The following is a 14,935-nucleotide window of genomic DNA, read 5'->3' on the forward strand; positions in this document are numbered from 1 at the left end:
TTTAAGCAGATACCTTTAACTCACTGATTCCAGTGGAATTTACACTTCATGAGTTTGAAGGAAAAAAAGCAAATATAAGAAGAGAGTTTAAAGTAGGTAGACAAGTAGAGAAAGTAGGAAAAAAGAACCCACAAGAAAAATAAACTATAAACAAAAAAAATGGTAAATTTAAAAATACAACAAAAGTCATTTAAGCCACTGGACAATTGTTGTCCAGTATACGTAACAAAATTACACAAAAATCATACAATGAAAACATCAAAGCATTCAATCTGGAACCTCGCTATTTAGTGGCATAAAAAGGCAAGATTCAAGCCTACAACTCCAGTGCTCTGACAATGTCCATTCCATGGAGCACTGAGCTGTCAAACGAGATCATGAAAAGTTTCATAAAAGATTATTGGAGATCTGTTAGTGAAATAAGACGGCATTACAAAGAGATTTTCAGAGTGCTCTTTCACAACAACTTCCTAATTTTTTGACTGGGTCCTTTTTTTTTTTAGAAGATTTGTATGTTGCCCTTTGCAAGAAAATGATAGAAGATTCCAGCTTTTAGGCATACATTACAACATAACCAAGGATGAAAAAGAGGAACAAGTCCATCCTAAAGCAAATTTGGGAGTGCATACACAAACCAAGGATATTAAGAATGATGCTACATTCCAGGGCTGGAACAGACCTCAAGAGATTATGTACTTGTCTCCTTTCCCCCAAGACAGGCTTTAATGAAAGCCTGGAAGAAAATGAGAGGAACTGAATTACCATTCAGGATCTTTGGTCAAGTGTGAAGATGAAGAGTCTAACCTGAGAAAAGCACTTCCACAGCTCCCTTTGGGAAATGCCCAGGGCTCATCTCAGACTGCCACCAGATCACAAACATAGTTTTGATTAATAAGTTCAGATTCATAAATTTATCACTTTTAGATGAGTCACAACACTTATGACATGGCTTTTTACATGTAGTGAAGGCTCCTACAGCTATTCCATGTCTGAACAACAGAGAAAAACTGGATAAAAAGTGATTTAGATTCCTAAGTCTTCACTTGTGTCTCAGACTAACTTTTAAGAACTATGGCCACCATTTTGCGCTACTTACTATTTTTTAAAACCAACTTTCAGCAAAGCATGACTTCAATAGCTTAACACTCAGAGTTTGGTTAAAAAAAAAAAAAAAAAGGCACAGGCACATTCCTAACTGTGCTACAGATTCCCAATGGGATTTGGAAAACCACTTAATCCCACTGCACCTGGATTCTCATCTGTAAAACTTCCAAATTGCACAGTAAGGACTTCAGAGTATTATCTAGAGTGCTAGGTATAAGCACAGCAGCTTTTCACAACACTGATCTTATACTAGGAGCTTTTAGGCTCAACTACAGCATAAGTTATGACTTTTATCTTTTTTCTAATTCCTTAAGAAAAAAGAAGAAAAACAGAAGACGGTTTCCTGTTCTGCCAAAAGGAAGAGAGGGTGGGCGCAAGGGTAACATACAAAACATGCCCAGGTTCACCACTCTTCCTGTTTGTCTCTGCAAAATTACATGACAGATGACTCTTAGCTAGTTTCAGCTTTGCTAATTTGGATGGCACTCACTTTCTTGCATGGTCTGAGGAAGAGTAGTGTCTCACTCCAGAGTAATGCCTGAGCGCCGATGCTGTTGCTCAAGTGCTAGAGGCAGAAAGTTCTAGTCCATGGAGAGTGAAAGTGACTATCTGCAAAGGGATTTTTACATTTTACAGACTTAAAGCATATTTAGGCTTCTAAATCAAAAGCATATATCTGACTTCTCAAGGATTTTGGTGGGAGTCTAGCAGCCTTAATACCTTTATACATCTTTCCAGAACTACTGGCAAACACACAAAGTGAAAAAAAAATATTATTGGGATCACTTTTATGTCTTCTTTCTGACTTCCTTCTTTCCTCTGCTTAAAATCATAGCAATCTTGATGCCTGACAATCACAGACAAAGAATAAATATACTTTATGAAGAACTTAATAGAATTTTTCAGATGGAATTGAGTTTTTCACAGCTTTGAGATGTAAGAATCTTTTAGATCTCAGAGATCATGGTCTCCTGGTTGCCAGAAATCAACAAAAGCCATAGCCTCACTCACTAACAAAGAGGAAAATGACATGGAGAATACTAGAGAAGGTAATACAGAACCTGCTGCTTAAACTTACAAATCCACCATGATACCATACGCTGCAAACAGCTCCAGACAGGATGTCTGTCTGTTTGCAGCACAGTATACACATCAGCTTCTATTCTTCAAAGCTCTACAGCAACAGCAGTATGACATGGCAGAACTAAGGGTTAATAGCTCTGCTAACTTCCCTGTAAACTCAGAAATCTCTGTTCAGCATTATGTTCTAGGCTATGTGTGCTGTATTTGAAAAGCACATTTCTCAATAATAATTTTATACTATTTTATGTTCTAATTCAAGCAGAGGTTAAAAGTTAGATGAAGGCTGTGCAAAATCAGATGACATGCAGGAGGTGAGATAAAACAATCAGAATGGTGCATTATGTACATAAAAGCTTGGTATTGCTATGTTTGGTTGCAGTAATATGGATCAAATTTGACCATCTTACAAGCTTAGCACTTTACCTTGCCTGTGAGTCTACTGCTTTAATGAGTAAGGCTGTGTGAAGAATGATGTGCCATTCCCCACGAGTGTGACAGCATGTGATGCATCACAAAAGGATATGCATTCTCCCTGAAACTGAAGTAAGACAGAGAAATGAACCTAAGGTGGAGCTCAGAAATTCCAGCTACTTCCAAGACAAGCTCCCAGCAACTAGGAATGTTTAGCACATACTCTGCCATATGTAAGGCCCAGCACTATGCCTTTTCTTCAGAAGAGAGGGCAGTATTTTTACAGCTTCTCTCCCTCTGCTTCCCTTCTGTTACTTCCTCACAAATGTGGACTGTGCAAGACCACTGAAAGGACAGAAATGAAAGGGCTATACAAAGAGAAAATCTGATTAAGTAAACAGAACAGTCTCCTCTTTTATCATTCTAACTTCCTACCATTAAGTCGTTACTTTTACCATTTTACTTTCTCAAAATTTTGCACAGAAATGCTTAATACCAGCTCAAGCTACTAAAGACAACTTTAGGAAAGGCTTTAAGTGAAAACCTTTGAATTTCAAAGTTCGTGATCTAGCTAAAAATAAGGTGTTCCTAATGGCATTCATGGAACTTTTGCAAACTCAAAGGCCATCTAGTGACTAAAGTTAAAAATCACACATTTTTAGCATGGCGATATTCAAGTCATACTACCCATCAAACAATGTCACATGCATTCCTACCCAACAGACCTGTTTGTTAATACTAAAGAATAGGAAGCGTTTGAAGTATGAAAGTATGGCATAGTTTGAAAATAAACATAGGTTTTTTTGGAAGTAAGGACTATTTAGAATGGCATCAGCAGAAAGTCCTGGTGCATGCTAAGCTCAGAAACTTCTTTTCCATGTCCTCCCCACTTGAGCCTTGAATGCAACACAAATCTATTTCCTGCTGTTGGGCATTTACAGTAATGCCCATGTTAGGTAGTCTCAGCATCATTAGGAACCACGAGTCAGGTCTTTTGGGGTATGATCTAGCAGATGTGTTCACATGCAACCTTTTTCAACTGAGAAAAACAGAAAGGTGCCTGCTGAGTTCTTAAAACTGGTTTGTGCAATTAGTCTAGCACAGCAGGAGGGAGAATAAACTCTGATTTCCATCCTAGTCGAGGTCAGAGCCTGCTGATTGTGAAGAGTTCTTTATACCAAGACAGTATATTGCACTGGTGTTACCACAGGCAGCTTTTACTCCCCAGGATGGGGAGTCCAATAGTCAATTATTGTCAGTCTAGTATGACCATTCTGTACGAGATAGATGGCAGGGTCACTTGGGCCACAGAGCAACTCCTGGATGGCAAAAAAAAAAAACCCTAATCAACATTTCTGTTTGAAAAACATGATGCATGGTGTTAGGAGCATAATTTCCCTGAAACTATAACACTAATGTGATACAATAAAGAATCAGGCCTTATGTTCTATGACAAATTCATTCAAAACAGGTTGCATTTAAGCTCACCATAACACAAGTAGATGGATAAAATCTGTTATACCATCATCTCAGCAGACATCTCTCTGCTCATTTGGTATTAGTTTCCTTGACAGATTTTGTATATCTAGGCTGAATGGTCCCTACAGACCTACTCTGACCACTGTAGGCAGTTACCACTGCAGGCCATTTACTACTGACTCAGTTATTAAAAAGGACTCTTCCAAGTTCAACCTTGAATCTGAAAGCCCACTGTGCTTCCTGTGTTAACAGAACTCATTCAAGTTATTAAAAAGAATAAGGAGCAGCATTCCCCCCATTTTTTTAAATTCTTTTGGACCAAGACCAGATCTTTAATTGTTTTTCCCCTTTTCCAAGTAACAAGAATTCAAGAGGCAGTATCAAAATTATGCTAATAAGAGAAACATACTGTGCAGTACTTGTGTAGCGAGGCTTTGAAGTTCGCACATGGTTAAGTTGGATTAAGTCTACATCGGCATTGTCGATGTCTTCAAAATTTACTGCACCAACACAGCCACTGTTTGGATAGAAAGGAAATCAAAGATATGTACATTATTCATAAGACAGCTGGTGGAGGCAGCTGAACCATATACTGCATGCTCCAAAATTCTAGTTATTTATTAAAACAGTCCACGAGAAAAAACATGGAGATGAACTGCCCTGTGTGCTTGGCATGTCCCAAGATGAAAACCATCATCTGCTGAACTTGCAGCACATAACAAATGACCGCTCTAGTACATATGTGCAGAGAGGAGGCTTGGGAAGAATGGAAATAGGAGAGAAATGTGTCATCTCTTGTCCTTTTGGCTATGCCCATGATCAGATTGGGATATTCTTCCACAGAGAAGAATCCTGATTTCTAGTTTACCATCATCTGATTTCTAGTTTACAGGTAAAAGGCTGGAGTCACCTGCAAGCAGAGGAGACTTAGCGCACACTGTCCCTTGGCACCAGAAAACACCTTAAGATTAGATAACATAGGCCATCTACAAGTCTTGCTTCAGAAAATGAGAGATGGATTGCTTAGGCTTAATCAAAAAGGGAGAAAGGAGAAACAAACCAGGGACATTGTACTTACGTATACAAAGGGATATGACAGGTTCGAGAGCTTCGGCTTACACTGTTAAAGACAAAATAGATCAATCACCTTATTTTCGCCAGACAGAATACTCTGATAGAATATTTATGAGGTCTCAAAAGAGAGGTGGTGACAAGTCAAAGTTTTGCTCTTGGAATGATGCAATGCTCATTTGAATTTGGTAAAAGACCGTGGTAAATTCTTAGATTGGCATATATGCTAAATGACCCAGTTCAGCAGGCAGAATCTTGTCTTTTAATCTTCATCCTCAGATACTGGGACTTCAGTCAATTTCCTAGCATAGTATAAGCAAGTTTTCTTTAGAAATGAACTGCTTCTCTACTTGTAACACTTCTCTCATTCAGTTACTGAGAACACGGGAGAATTTAACATCAGGTCTGAATTTCTCTCTTGGTCTGTCCCTCCAAGCTGCTCTCACTGGCCATGTCTATATTCCTTTGAAAGAGCAACATTCAAGAAACCGTAATGATAGTGTTCTCTAGCTGCCTTCCACCCTGCAGAGGTACCTGTCTCTCCCATTGTATGCCTGACTGTGCCCAGTAGAACACCTGTCCATTGAGTTTGCCTGAGCAAACCTGCTGGTGCATGGCCTGGAAAGGAGGCGATTCTAGCTTTCCTATGTTGCTTTGACCAACCTTTCCTTCCCTGTCTCTACTTGGCTCTTATCTGAGCCCTTCTGAAGCTCCTGTCACCCTTTACAGGGCTCATCTGAAATGCTCCACTCTAAGATTGTTTTGGATTCTACAGACAGCAGATAAAACCTTGAGTTTGTACATGTGTACGATTACTGTGGTGTTTTCATAAATGTCATGTCTCGATGCAAACATGAGATGTATGCAGTCAGGACATTCACTTTACAGATTTCGTCTGTTCTGCTTTTTATATTTAACTTTCTCACAGGAGAAGCATTTTAGAGTATACGTTCCAAATAGTTATTGATTGAATATCTTAACTTCTCTAATTGTAGAATGCTTCAGAATTTAGTCTTCTGAAATAATTAACTGTGCACAGACTTCATAAAGGAAGTGTTCAGAGGACCCCAATATTCCCAAAAAATTAAACTTACAAATCAACAGGTCTCTGTGGAGAGGTAAAAGATCTTGTCTGAAATCTGCCCCAGAAGCCTCCAACAACCTAAAATCATAATTCGATGTTTCTTGTAAGGCAACGTTACCTAATTAATTTGGCTTAATAGATTTTCACGTAGCAATCGGAACAAATTGCAGGACTGAATTTTAGTTCAGTAAAAATAATAATAATTACAATTAATAATCACAAGTAAACTAACAATGTGAGATTTGTTAAGCTACGGCATCATTCCTATCCCAATTTTTCATGAATATCCTTATCCTCTCTTTTGGTACTGTGTATGCATATCTTCTTCTGTAGCAATTTACAGGGGAGGGAGAGGGAAAAAGTATGAAATCATTTGAGGCAATTACTGGAGTGTGCTGATGACCTTAAATGTTCACTTGGGACTGTTTTTATTTGAAAACATTGCTGTGGGTTTATGTGTATGACCTACACAAAATTTAGGCTATATTTCATTAGCAAAACCTAAAACCAGGTGGCAAGAAATTGTTCACTGACTTGGCTTATTTCAGGTTCAGGATTGTATCTCCTTTTGGTGAAACACTGGGAAACAGGGATCAGCCAACACTTCCACTGTTGATTCTGGAGGCTGGATTTTGGAAGGTAATATATTATCCCAAGGAACTTCTTCACAAGCTCTAGATCAACAGTAAAAAAGAATAAAGTTCCCATATAACCATTAGTGAATGACATCGGTAGTTAGATATTAAGGAATTATGTGACAAAGAACGATGTAGAAAATAACAAAGGTGGATATTTCTAGTTTAAAGGGAAATAGAAAGCTTGGAATTGTATGTTGCTTGTTGGGAACAAGTAGTTATGGTACAGTTTCACAGGCTTATCTTCTTTAAAACTTAATAATTGAAAGAGGTAGTTTATCTTCCAATAAGCTTACAGTGATTATGGGTTTTATTTTGTCTAAATTTGAATAATCAGTTAAGTGAGACGAGACATAAATAGAAATTAGACACCAGTCATATCATGCCTGTCACAGGCATTGAAGACAGATGTACAGAATGCCCTTTTGGAAACTCCAGTTTCTCTTCACTGCCTACAGAGGAAGTGGAGATGAAAGACACAGACTGGATGCAAGCTTTTAGATAACTGAAGTTCATAAGACGAATCATATGCTAAATGCTGTTAAAACACCAGAAGTTCCAAGTGATAGAAAAATTGTTTGTAGTCTTATGTGTCCTGCTACCTAAAGGTGCATAGCAATAAAAAGAAGATGAAAACATGAAGCAAAGCACAAGCAAAATCTGGTGTCTCACTTTTGAGTATTTGATTTGTAGAAATAGTCCCTTGATGTTTCTTCTCTCCACCTTGCAGAAGGATCACTTGATTCCTAAAATAAAATCAAATACATGGCAGAAAGCAATGCTATCAACATATACGATACTATGATTGCTTGTTTAAAGAATGAACTGTATGTATCTGCATTTTCCTAATTTATTTTCTTTTGCATCAGAATGTGAAACATGCATTTTCATATACTTCACCAGCCAGCACTGGAGATCAAGAATGGATCTATTTCTGAGGAGTTTTACTCAGGAAGGAAAATTTAATATAGTAAATACAAGTTTAAAAACTAACAGAATGTCCTTGCCTCTCTACTCCTCAGGAATGTAGATTTCCATTTGTTATATTATTTATAAAATGTCATAGCAAACACACTTTGCAGTCCCTCACATATGCCTGATGTATTTGTATGATGTTCATTGCTACAAACTGTGTTCCTCAGGGTTCAATTCTAGGGCCAGTTCTGTTCAATATATTTATCAACGATCTCGATGCAGGACTTGAATGCACCATTAGCAAGTCTGCTGATGATACCAAACCGGGAGGTGTTGTTGACTCTCTTGAGGGACAAAAAGCCTTGCAGAGGGATCTAGATAGATTGGAACATTCGGCAATGATTAATGGGATGAAATTTATGAAGTCAAAATGTTGGATTCTGCACTTAGGATGGAGTAATGTCATGCACAAATATAAACTGGGAGAGGAGTGGCTGGAGAGCAGCCCTGCAGAACAGGATCTGGGGGTGCTGGCCGACAGCAGGCACAGTATGAGTCAGCAGCGTACTCTGGCAGTCAAGAGGGTAAACCACATCCTGGGGTGCATCGGACACAGCATAACCAGACAGTCAAAAGAGGGGATTATCCCACTGTAACAATTTTGTAACAATACAAAAAATTAAAATTATTGGAATGATGGCCACCATTAAAATCTGGTCATGCTAACATACAGCTACCCAAAATATAGCTCTTATTTCAATATAATTAGATGAAGAAATGAAAAAGTCAGATTTCACTACACTACTGTAATCACTGCCGAATGTCTGTTAAATGGAAAGCAGACTAGAAACAAAATTATTTAAATACATTTTCTGTCATTATAAGAAGAGCAACAGACACTTGCCTTCAGACTGGGATCCATACAATATGCAAAAATATGGTTTTGGTCAGGTAAAGCAGGAGCAACTTTCACTGAGGTTATCCAATCTGAAAGAAAGGGCTTCCTATTGTGTTAATCAATATGCAGCAATACTTACTTTTTTAAACTGGATGAAAACAACTCATGGCTTCCCATAAAAATCGATGCACCAATTTTCAGTTACCTGTTACTATTCTGAGTTACAAACTTCCACAAAAATACATTAAATTACATGGAAGATGAAAGTAAGTGATAAATAATATCACAGCATTCATTGTTATGGTTCGGCCTACTTCACATGTTGTCATGTACAGTACTCACTGTATAAAGGAAAGTATCCAAATTAGCAAACATAATAATAAAAACTTGTTAATGCAACCCCAACTAGTAATGGCATATTGCATTTCTGCAGTTACATAATCTTTGCCAACCCTGAAAGCAATAAACAAGATATTCCATCAGCAGTAGGTGACTGATTTCCTAAAGATATTTCTCTCTCTCCTTCATCCTCTCAACTTCATATTCTAATAATCTGAGCCCTCCCTGACCAGGTCCCGTAAATCAGGCTTACCCACTGAGAAGCCATATCTTGAAGTTACTGCAGAGTCACATATGTAGTGATTGGTGAACAAGTACACGCATGCTGATAACCAAGTGAGCTGCTGCCAAATAGAATCGCATCTTCATGGTCCTCCTCTGGACTTGCTCCAATAGCTCCATGTCCTTCTTACTCTGGGGGCCCCAGAACTGGATGCAGTACTCCAGGTGGGGTCTCACAAGAGCAAGGTATTGGGGGAGAATCACCTCCCTTGACCTGCTGGTCACGCTTCTTTTGATGCAGCCCAGGACACGGTTGGCTTTCTGGGCTGCAAACACACATTGCCAGCTCATGTTGAGCTTCTCATCAACCAACACCCCCAAGTCCTTCTCAGGTCTGCTCTCAATCCATTCTCCGCCCGGCCTGTAGTTGTGCTTGGGATTGCCCTGAACCATGTGTAGGACCTTGCACTTGGCCTTGCTGAACTTCATGCGGTTTGCACGGGACCATCTCTCAAGCCTGTCAAGGTCCTTGTGGGTGGCATCCTTTCCCTCCAGCATGCCGACCACTCTACACAGCTTGGTGTCATCGGAAAACTTGCTCAGAGTGCACTCGATCCCACTGTCCATGTCACCAACAAAGATGTTAAGCAGTGCTGGTCCCAATACCAACCCCTGAGGAATGCCACTCGTCACTGGTCTCCACTTGGACATTTAGATGTTGACTGCAACTCTTTGGGTGCAACCACCCAGCCAATTCCGTATCCACCGAATGGTCCATCCATCAAATCCATGTCTGTCCAATTTAGAGACAAGGATGTCATGCAGGACAGTGTCAAATGCTTTGCACAAGTCCAGGTAGATGATGTCAGTTGCTCTTCCCTTATCTACCAATGCTGTAACCCTGTTGTAGAAGGCCACCAAATTTGTCAGGTACAATTTGCCCTTAGTGAAGCCATATTGGCTGTCACCAATCACCTCCTTATTTTCCATGTGCCTGAGCATAGTTTCCAGGAGGATCTGCTCCATGATCTTGCCAGGCACAGAGGAGAGTCAGTAGACCTGGGCTTGTAGTTCCCCAGGTATTCCTTTCTTCCCTTTTTAAAAATGGAGGCTATGTTTCCCCTTTTCCATTCAGTGGGAACTTCACTGGACTGCCAGGACTTCTCAAATATGATGGAGAGTGGCTTAGCATCTTCATCCGCCAGTTCCCTCAGGACCTGTGGATGCATCTCATCAGGTCCCATGGACTTGTGCACTTTCAGGTTCCTTAGATGGTCTAAAACCTCTTTGTCTCCTACAGTGGGTGGTTCTTCATTCTCCCAGTCCCTGCCTTTGCCTTCAGTGACTCAGGCAGTGCGGCTAGAGCACTTGCTGGTAAAGACTGAGGCAAAAATTCATTCAGTACCTCAGCCTTCTCCATATCTCAGGTAACCAGGGCTCCCATTTCCTTCCAGAGGGGGCCCACATTTTCCCTAGTCTTCCTTTTATCACTGACATACCTGCTTTTCTTGTTGCCCTTGATGTCCCTGGCCAGATTTAATTCTATCAGAGCTTTAGCTTTCCTAATCTGATCCCTGGCTGCTTGGACAGTTTCTCTGTATTCCTCCCAGGCTACCTGCCCTTGCTTCCAGCCTCTGTTGGCTTCCTTTTTGTGTTTGACTTTGCCCAGGAGCTCCCGATTCATCCACTCAGGCCTCCCAGTGTGCTTGCTTGACTTACTCCTTGTTGGGATGCATCACTCTTGAGCCTGAATACTAACCAGCTTTCCTGGGCCCCTCTTCCCTCCAGAGCTTTATCCCATGAAGAGGCCAGTCAGCTCTCCTCAAGTCCAGGGTAGTGAGTTTGCTGTGTGCCCTCCTCACTGCCCTGAGGATCTTGAACTCCACCATTTCATGGTCACTGCAGCCAAGGCTGCCCTTGAGCTTCACATTCCCCATCAGCCCCTCCTTGTTTCTTCAGAACAAGGTCCAGCATGGCACCTCCCCTTGTTGGCTCCTCTGTCACTTGGAGAAGGAAGTTATCATTGATGCATTCCAGGAACCTCCTGGATTGCTTATGCCCTGTTGTCCCTCCGACAGATATTGGGGTGGCTGAAGTCTCCCTTGAGGACCAGGGCTTGTGAACAGGAGGCTGCTCCTATCTGTCTATAGAGGGCCTCATCTGCTCGGTCTTCCTGGTCAGGTGGCCTGTAGCAGACCCCTGCTATAGTGTCCCCTGTCACTGCCCTCCTTTTAATCCTGACTCATAAGCTCTCAGTCAGCTCCTCATCCATCCCCAGGTGGAGCTCCATGCACTCCAGCTTGTCATTGACATAGAGGGTGACATGCCCTCCTCGCCTCCCCTGCCTGTCCTTCCTAAAGAGCCTGTACCTTTCCATCCCAACACTCCAGTCATAGGAGCTATCCCACCACATCTCCATGATGCAAATAACATCATAGCCCTGCACGGGTGCTCATGTCTCCAACTCCTCTTGTTCATTCCTCATGCTACATGCATATTTATGATTGTCCTTGAGTTGCTAATTTGATGTTTTTCAAGTTGCACATTTCTCTGCTCTTTGCTTTACATTTTGTTGCCTCTAACCTACCTTTCTTCATTCTCTTTCTGCAGGCAGATAAAAGGTTTCATCTCACTGACTACCTATGTCACAAACAGGGACTGCACCAGCATTGCCTGCAGTCATTTTCTATCATTATTTGAAAGGTAGGAGAGGCTGGAATCCTACTTCGATATGCTTCACACTCAATGTACTGCTTAATCCTGGATGACTACTGGATGATTACTTCTCCAGACTAATGATTACTCTGGAGAAAATGCTTCTTGCTTCAGGAGAGGAAGCACTGGGAAGGGAACTCTTTCTATACAAAGGCCATTGGATATGAGTATAATGCAACCACAATTATTTCAACAAGTTCTGTATAAAATTCTTCAACAGACCCTCCTAAAGTAACAGTGGAATAAAGATAAGATCTTCAGACAGATAAATAATTGATTAGAAGGTCAAAGAAGGAGGGAAGGGGTAAATTATCAATTTTCCAGGTGGATGGAGGTCAGGGGTAGAGAGATCTGGAGGTAACCCATCTGGGCTTAGAACTTTGTTGCTTTAAATATTCACAAATTACCTCGAAATAGAGGGTTGGAAGTTAAGTGATGGGTTCAAAAAGCAAATTGATATATTCATGAAGACAAATCTATGAATCTATGTCTACTAACTACAAAAACACCATCTCCTGGTCATGAATCCCTGGTTCACAAATCATTACATCATAGGAAAATATACAGAGGAAGTATGATGACATTCTTTGTTAATTATCCACAGACTTGGATGGAATACTGGACTAGTTGGGCTTTTGGACAAATCCAACTATGGCCACTCTAGTAGCAGCATGAGTTAACTACTTATTTCTTCTAGAAAAGGGTTGCTATCAAGTCTACAGGTAAACCCTATAGTCTTTCCCATTTCCCTGTTTTTGAAGAAAACTGTATCTACAGATGTGTCAGCTTCCAGTAGTGGCAAGATGTCATCTCTGCTCCTTATCACACCTATCAAATACCCTCGTTCCTTCTGCAATCTCCATGGCCATCTCTGTGTTAAGCCAAAATAGTATAGTGACGATAAACTGGGCATGAGGGCTTCATCACGTTTCCAGTTACAAATATACCTTCACAGTCAAAGTCTGAGAACATGGCAAAGAAACTTGAGACCACAGAGAAAAGGTTATGACATTCTGTTGTCATGTGAGTGAGAGAAGCGGATTCTACAGGCAAACACTGTCAACTTCCTAAAGACCTTGTCTTCTAGGACTGAGCACCTTCCCTATACTGACCGAGAATACATGAAGAATAGCTTTTCAGCTGTCTCCCTTCTCTGGCAGGATCTGATTCTCCAGTCTTAGAATGACCTTCTTTGTCAGCTTCTCACCTTTGCTTTACTGTCTCAGAGCCTCATTGTTCAATAAACTTGCTTTGCTCAGTAGATGCAAAAGGCTGCTGGGGAAGTTCAAAGTAACACTGTTGACTGCCAAAGCCATAACATTACATCTCACAACAGAGAACCTCCTGTCTATTGCAGCTGTTTTATATACCTCAGCTCATCTGTCTCAAAGGCTGCTTCTGCCTCTGTTTTTTTTTTCCATTCATCCCCAACACAGTGGAGAAAGTGACTGCAGAATTTGCTTGCAAAATGACTGACTGATCTCTCTTTCAGCACAACTTCCCAAAACAACTTAGCTGTGGAATGTCTCAGGACCGGTATCTAGAAGGATTAGCAAGTTTCATCACATCATGTGCCTGGGGGTTGGTAGCTGGGCTCTCTGAATCATATAGCTGAAATCTAGAATTTGTTTATGCAGTCTCATTAAAAACAGTGGCTTAAAACTCAACTACTTTTTATATCTATATTTACACATTAGTAGTTAATACCTCAGCATCACAGGAAAACTTGTAAATGAATACTAGATTTGGAAACACATTTGCACAGCTTTCCTTAAGAAATTTATGCAGGACTATATCTGTTTCAAGATTTGCCCCTGAGTTAAGTTTGACTTTTTCTTACAGCTTCAGTGGAGTCAGTATTTCTCTCTAATTGTGAACTTTACCCAATGAAAAATCACCAGAAAGCCACTAGATAGTTTCTGTCTGCTTTCTGGAACTACTCTCCATTTCGGACCACTTTCTTGACTGTAATGTGGGTGACTGACTTGATGACATTCAGTTTCAGATTTTGTCTGTGTTCAAGTGTGTCTCTATCTGCCAGAGTATCTCTGTCTCTATCTCTGCGTGCTTTTCTCTGCATTGGAAAAATTAATGGTCAGATAGAATTGCATATCTCAAATCTTCTTTCCCCTTCACTTTCCCAGAGGCTTGCAGAAAAAACCACCTGATCAGTTCTGATTGGTGTCTGAGGTCCAATTTCATATGTGAATGGAGAACACAGTAACTAAGAAATAAGAGTGAAAATTATATGGGATGAGCCAGGAAAAAAATGAAAATTATGGAGTATATTTTTTTATCCCTTGTGGTTTCTTGGGCTCTTTTCAGTTCTGTTATATGACTGCAGTAAGCTTAAAGTGATTTAAGATGCAAAGTTTGAAGACAGAAACAAGGAACCAAAACCACTGCCTGAATTTATAGCACGTAGAGACTTTATGGTGACAATAACACAGATAAAGTATAGCTAACCGTGAAGTGAGAGTGTTATCTCTGCATAGTAAAATGGAAAAAGGAGCTTATTTACATTTATTTACCATGTTCTAAGAAATGCCTCCCCCATCTATAAGCAACTTCCCTGAGTGCTCATAAAATTTTGTTCTAGCTGTAATGAGTATTTCTCTATGAAAATCATTGGAATTGGCCTAATCTTCATAAAAATTTAACCATATTGCTTACTGCTAATTATGTCTGCCTTTAGAAGCCCTGGGTAGATATTTCTGCATTCCAGAATTTTCATCAGAAAAGTCTGAATATTCACCACCAACCCAATTTTGTTTCATTTTAAAAAGAGTGAATTTCCATTTTGATGCTGTAATCAATACGAAATGATCAGACCCAGCTTTATGTGTAACACATTGACATAAAATAAGAGGGTAATATGTACTTCGACCAACATGTGATGGCAGTCCTAAAGAACTTCTGTTCTCTGATCAACTAGACACTGGAATAGGTCTTTAAATGTGCTGCACTGCAACTTGTCAG

General features: G+C 40.2%; 1 protein-coding gene across 1 annotated transcript in view; it reads right to left on the reverse strand.

Moving 5' to 3' along the window:
* Positions 1-14,935, reverse strand: part of SPATA48 (spermatogenesis associated 48) — a 28,195-nt gene that overhangs the window by 12,327 nt on the left and 933 nt on the right. Inside the window, 7 exon segments of the mRNA XM_054816900.1 lie at positions 4,487-4,594; positions 5,156-5,197; positions 6,243-6,310; positions 6,767-6,823; positions 6,825-6,906; positions 7,540-7,613; positions 8,687-8,769. Of these exon segments, the coding sequence (XP_054672875.1) occupies positions 4,487-4,594; positions 5,156-5,197; positions 6,243-6,310; positions 6,767-6,823; positions 6,825-6,906; positions 7,540-7,613; positions 8,687-8,769 (514 nt within the window).

This window comes from Grus americana, chromosome 2, assembly GCF_028858705.1.
Source record: "Grus americana isolate bGruAme1 chromosome 2, bGruAme1.mat, whole genome shotgun sequence".
NCBI lineage: Eukaryota > Metazoa > Chordata > Aves > Gruiformes > Gruidae > Grus > Grus americana.